Source organism: Plectropomus leopardus, chromosome 8, assembly GCF_008729295.1.
Source record: "Plectropomus leopardus isolate mb chromosome 8, YSFRI_Pleo_2.0, whole genome shotgun sequence".
NCBI lineage: Eukaryota > Metazoa > Chordata > Actinopteri > Perciformes > Serranidae > Plectropomus > Plectropomus leopardus.
The window spans coordinates 7,885,170-7,891,169 of record NC_056470.1 but is presented as its reverse complement, the minus strand read 5'-3'; the positions used below and the strand labels follow the sequence as shown (position 1 = coordinate 7,891,169).

General features: G+C 38.5%; 1 protein-coding gene across 1 annotated transcript in view; it reads left to right on the top strand.

Moving 5' to 3' along the window:
- Positions 1–2,168: 2,168 nt before the first annotated feature.
- The window catches only part of LOC121946809 (copine-9-like), a 93,426-nt gene continuing 89,594 nt past the window's right edge, over positions 2,169–6,000 (top strand). The window contains exons 1-2 of the mRNA XM_042491570.1: positions 2,169–2,271; positions 3,867–3,907. Coding sequence (XP_042347504.1) covers positions 2,192–2,271; positions 3,867–3,907 — 121 coding nt within the window. The 5' untranslated portion in view covers positions 2,169–2,191. The remainder of the gene's footprint in view (positions 2,272–3,866; positions 3,908–6,000) is intronic.

Here is a 6,000-nt window from a genome sequence, read left to right as displayed (position 1 = left end):
TTGTCTGACACATTTTTCACCAGCACTAAGTGCAGTCCTCAGTTAGCTTTTCAGAACATTAAGCATTCTTTAACCCAAAGCGAAATGTAGTATCTTGACATATAGATAAAGTATTGGGGAATAGTTTTGTTTTTCTGTAAATATATATTTTAAACATTTTTAAACAACTTATCTTCATCTTACATGTGTAGATTTATGGAAGAGTTAAACTGCCAGGCAACAAACAAACAGTCAGGTAGAAACATGAGAGGTTTCTTGTTTTAACAAGATGTTTTCATATTAGAACAAGAGACTTTCATTTTATAAGAACAAGGTTCTTGTTATAACAGAATATTTTTCATGTTTTTCCCAAGATATTTGCATGTCATACAAGATGTTTTGTGTTTTAACAAGAAACTTTTGTTAAGTCAAAAAAGTTCTTATTTATAACAGGATATTATTCACATTTTTATAGATTCCCCTATGTTATAACAAGATATTTTCATATATAACACATTTTTTCATGTTTTTACAGGGTATGTTTGTGTTATGACAGGATTTTAAAAAAAATTGTAACAAGAAACTTCTGATGATATAACAAAAAGTGCTTATTATAACAAGATACTGTTCATGTTTTTACAAAAAATGTTCATGTTTGAACAAGATATTTTTTATGTTATAACAAGATGTTTTCACATTATAACAACAAACTGTGGCTGTTAAAACAAGGTATTACTAATTTTTACTCATATTTACTAAATATTTTATGTTATAACAAAATATCTTTATATTTTAAGGATATTTTTAAGAAAAGAAACTTTTGTTGACAAGAAAAAAATCTTGTTATAGCAATGTGTTTTTCATGAGGTATTTTTTCATCTCATAACTTGCTATACTGATCAGTTTTTTTCTGGTCTTGCAGTTCTACACTTTCATAGGTTTATGTTTGTGACACTCTAGATGTAAAAAATCAAAAGGTGACCATGCAGTCCAGATCTTTTCACCCCCATAATCACTCTTGTCATGCCTGATCATCTTTTTTCCTGTGAGTTACTGCAGCCTCACGATAAAATACTGATCACATTTTCTGGAGCTATTCTTTGCACTGTCATAAATTAACATCACACTGGCTGACACTGCACAGTTTATTGGCAATGCATCTGTGGCGACACTTTCTAATAAGGATATACATACACTTAAGTGATGCTCAGCTAAAGCATGACTCATTATGATTTAATGCTTGAAATCAACTGCAGGATGTATCATGACTTCCTGCTGCTCACCATCAATGCTCATTGATTTATGATCCCAGTATATTTAATTACCTGTTTATATCATGCACACAACACACACACACACACACACGTATATATATATATATATATATATATATATATATATATATATATAGGCCCTTGTGTTTAGATTAATACCAAAATACAAGTTTTTTTTCAGGGTTAGGAGTTACTTTACTTATTTAGTCAATTTAAGCCTTGGAAAAACCAATTCGATGAGCAATGGTGTTAATAATGAGTAAGAGGTGACTTAATTTAGGTGAATATATGACACAGACACGCACACACAGACACACACAAACACACAAACACACACACACACACACACACACACACACACACCAAACAAGTGTTTAGTGTTTTCTGACATGTTCTTGGTCTTTTTTGTTCATATATCCTTTTTTTATTCAATGCCTTGTGTTGTTGATTTTAATATATCATTACTGAATTTTATTATACCTGATGCTTTGGCAATATTAAGCAATTTTAATTAAAATTGCTTAATAGATAGAGAGAGAGAGAGAGAGAGAGAGAGAGAGAGAGAGAGAGAGAGAGAGCCTTGCTGTTGCCGGTGCCTCCGGTTGGCTGCGCTCTCCTCCTCCTCGGCACCGGACAGATACCGGGAGCGCACCGTGGACGGATGAAGGATGAATGAACTTTAAATCTGCCTCACAACTTTCGCTGCCTCTTCCTTCCTCTTTTTCTCTCTCTCACTCTCCTCACTCTCTCTCTTTCTGAGTCCGTCTCTCTCGCTCTCTATCTCTCCCTCCTCCGCTGCTCCACAAGCGAAACATCACAAGATCTTCGACAATGGATTTACTGCAATCACGATCCGATTGTGAATGATCAGATCTTTTTTTTTTTTTTCTACTTATTCTTTCTTTCTTTGCGGATGCTCATTAGCGACGTGAGTCGAGATGATGGCATCAATAGGGGAATTCGATCCGCTCAACACCAGAGTCCCTGCAACTAAAATAGAAGTTACCGTTTCGTGCCGGTAAGGTCAAACTCGCATATTCTTACATAGAAAAGCATATTTCTGTTGAGACCTTGATTAGAATCATGCGCCAGGTATAGAAGTCTGTGTGATATGGAAGTCAGATTTACAAGCAAGCGACATCAAAGTGATAGAAGTTAATTAGGTGTGTGTGTGTGTGTGTGTGTGTGTGTGGTGAATGTAATTTTTTTCTTCTGATCTAACGCTGATACCTCCTGCAGAGCTTATTCCCTAATGTGCAGCCACATCTCCAACACCTCTGAAAACAAGCCATCTATCTATCTATCTATCTATCTGTCTATCTATCAGTCTATGTATCTATCCATCTTTTTATCTATCTATCTATCTATCTATCTATCTGTCTACCATGACCTTTTACTCCCTGGTGCCCTTTGCTCTAAGGAAAAATGTTGAAAAAAAAAAAACAAAACTGTCTGCAATATGTATCAAAGTGATCTGCAATGTACATCAAAGTGATTTGAAATCCTCTGGATTTCTGCATGGGGTCCTGCCACTGGTCACCCAGACTAACACTGATATGCATGTTTGATTATTGATGTTGCAGACAAATTGTCAAACATCACATAAAAAAAAATACCAGCATGATGCAATGTCATAAATGTTGTGCAAAATGTAGAAATATTGTCAGTAAACACAGTAGTAATAATCCTCATAAAATACTGATTGTGTTATCCCGAAAATAAGCAGCATAGCTGAATTTACCATTGGTGGCAGGCTGCCTCAGGTGAACGGTCGGCTGCTCTGCTTACTGCCTGGTCAGCTGACTAACTGACAGAGCAGTTAAAAGTCAGTCAGTGTTTTGCAGCCTGTCAACCTGCCTGCCTGGCCGTGTGCTGACTGACTCCCCAGTCACTCCTGAATAATGAATGGTTGCTGCTCCTGTATAGTCCCTCCTGAGATCAGCCGGACTTGAAGTGGTCAGACACCTGAGTTAGACAGCCCAACCCTGGGAGAAGGAGGTGGCTCAGACTGGGAAATAGATAATGAAGTTTTTTGTATTTTCTTTCACCCATGGTATTGCACAGCAGTGCATTGTAAATTTATTGTGTTTTTCCATCCCTTAAATTATTTTGTGCATTTTTTATTTCCATAATGACAAATGCTACAGCCAGAAGCTGGTTATCCCAGCTTAATATAGGGGAAACAGCTAGTGTGGCTCCATCTGCAAATAACAAAATCTGCCTTCCAGCACCTTTACAGCTCACTAATTAAGATATACATTAATTTCTTCTTCATCTTCCTCTTCCTGAGGGTCTTCATCCACCTTTGACTGTAGTAACCTAGTGTACATTATTTTACTTTGCTTACTGTGCCTTGCATTTCATGGAAAGGGTTGACAGCCTGGTATTTTTAGATGTTACTTTCATAGAATAACTTGGGGAGCAATTTAAATCTGGCCATGACCTAACTTTTAGGGGCTTAGCTGAGACTCTCAGAAACACCCAAGGGAGCAGGAAACAAAAGAGATAAAAATGGAATTCAGGAAATGTTAATGAATGAATACATTGTCTGGAAACAATTTTAAAAGGGCTGAAAGAATACATTTTTTACCTGCACTTTTGCTGTTTCCACAGGAGTCTGCTGGATGTGGATACATTCTCCAAGTCAGATCCTGGTATGTATGAAGTCTTGATATTGCTGGCATTCATAGAATATAGTTTGCTTTGTTGGCCGTGCCAACTTTGAAAGACTAAGCTATTTTAGTGCCAATTTTGTATTGAACAGAATCATCTCAGAACTGTCGGCTGTAGTTTGCTTTTTTTTTTTTTTGTTTGAGATGCATGTGTTGCATTTTTATGACCTACCTCAGCCAGGTTATGTTTTCTATGTAGTTCACTTGTCCACTCTGGTCTTAATCCCAAGGCGTCAAAAAACAGATAGTGACAGACAATGTGCCCCTTAGCACCTGTATGAGACGCACCAGGCTTTCAATTAATTCCAATGTTCACCAGTCTGCATCATGATAAGATGTTCAGTGCAACTGATGTAGTACAAAGAGCAAGGAAGTCCACTTAGGGCAATTAGGAGAGTAGGTGTATGGGTCCAACAAGTACAGGACCTTACCCAGGAGACCAGTGTTTGCATCCTATGTGAAACTAAGTCAATGTTGAGTTATTCTGTCACATCTTTTGTTAGTTACTTGAGTTGACTGACATGGCTAACGTCTACCAAATGTTTTTTCCTTAATCTGACTAAGTAGTTTTGTTGCTGAAATTTTACAGGCCCATACTCAATCTGAAATTGTAAATTGCAGAGCTTTTGGTGTAACATCCTAAAACCAAAAGCCACCTTTCGCATCCGCATGATAGGCTGCTGGACGGCAGAAGCTGAGAAGGCGACCGGACAGAGCTGTTTGTGGTGTTATTATGTGCGGTCAGAAGTCACCTGTCGTGTCGTGCGTGATAATGTGGACGGTCCATGTCACTTGAGAACATAGTTGGGTGAAACCTATCGGGTCCACATTATACGTTGCTGGACGTTGTCATTTTGAAATGTTGCTGGTGATGATGTAATATGAGGAGCATGAAGGTCCCATGTAGGGCGGGCAGTAGGGTCTGTGGACTGGTCCAGCAAACCTGGACTTTCTTGCAGGAGTCAAGTATTCACCTCCCATCTGCAAGTGGTGTTGTTTTTCTACACCTAATTATGTGACCTTTTGTTATCCGTCAGTGCCAGCATGTGTGTTTGTTGACGTCCCGTCATTGGTTGCCATGTGCTTGTGTTGTTCAAACATCACTATGTTCACCCATCATCATCACCATCATACCAAAATGTTCATTTTTGTTGATATCATGTTAGCGCTATCCCGGAACATCAACAGCCGATGCAGAGATACCTAAAACATAATATGTAGACACAGTAGTCTACTGTAAAGTGGCAATGTGTGAAGACTTGGGATAAGAACATGTTGACCCAACCACTGATCCTCTGTGTCAAGATACAACTCAGTTTAGTCATTATAATGATGCTGGGAGATTTCACGTCAGCATGAAATTATGACGAGTAAGGATGACGTTGGTTTGTCTGTTGGTTTGTCAGCTGTATTAAGGAAAAAAAAACACTGGCTCAATTTCCTGAAACTTGGTGGAAGAGTGTAGCATGCGCCAAGGAAGAACCCATTAAATTTTGGAGCGTATCCGAATCATGGGGCGGATAAACAAATTATTTTTCACTTTCATTAACATTGCAAGATGGAGGTCTCGGAGAGGTCTGCCCTCTCAGAGTGCCCTCCTTGCTTCTGTGTTTTTTGTAGACCAGCATTCTTACCACAGCAAGAAAAGCAGTAAGAAATAATGAATGGTGTACTACTCTCCTCTGGCTCTGGCACTGGTAAATAACCCAGAAGGTCAGAGCTATCGACGGGTGACAACTGGAGAATAAAGAGCAAGGACAAGTATAAATACGGACAGAAAAGTCAAGGTTGAAGAAAGGTCAGAAAATGAGGTTGGCGGAGCTTCAGCATGTTCTGTCACAAAAAATTGACAGGGGAAGGAAATAGGGGAAGGAGGGTGTCAGTGCTAGAAGACAATGCAAGGGTTAACAAACCTGCCTCTGAAACAGTATATGCCCCTTCTATAGCGGCTAATCTGCCCTTGTTTACTGTTGTATTCTTGTGATATATAGTGATGAAGGATATTTCTCTTATGCAGTAATCTGGAGCTGCAGATGTTTACCAGGTATCTAAGCTATGCATGATGTGTATAATAA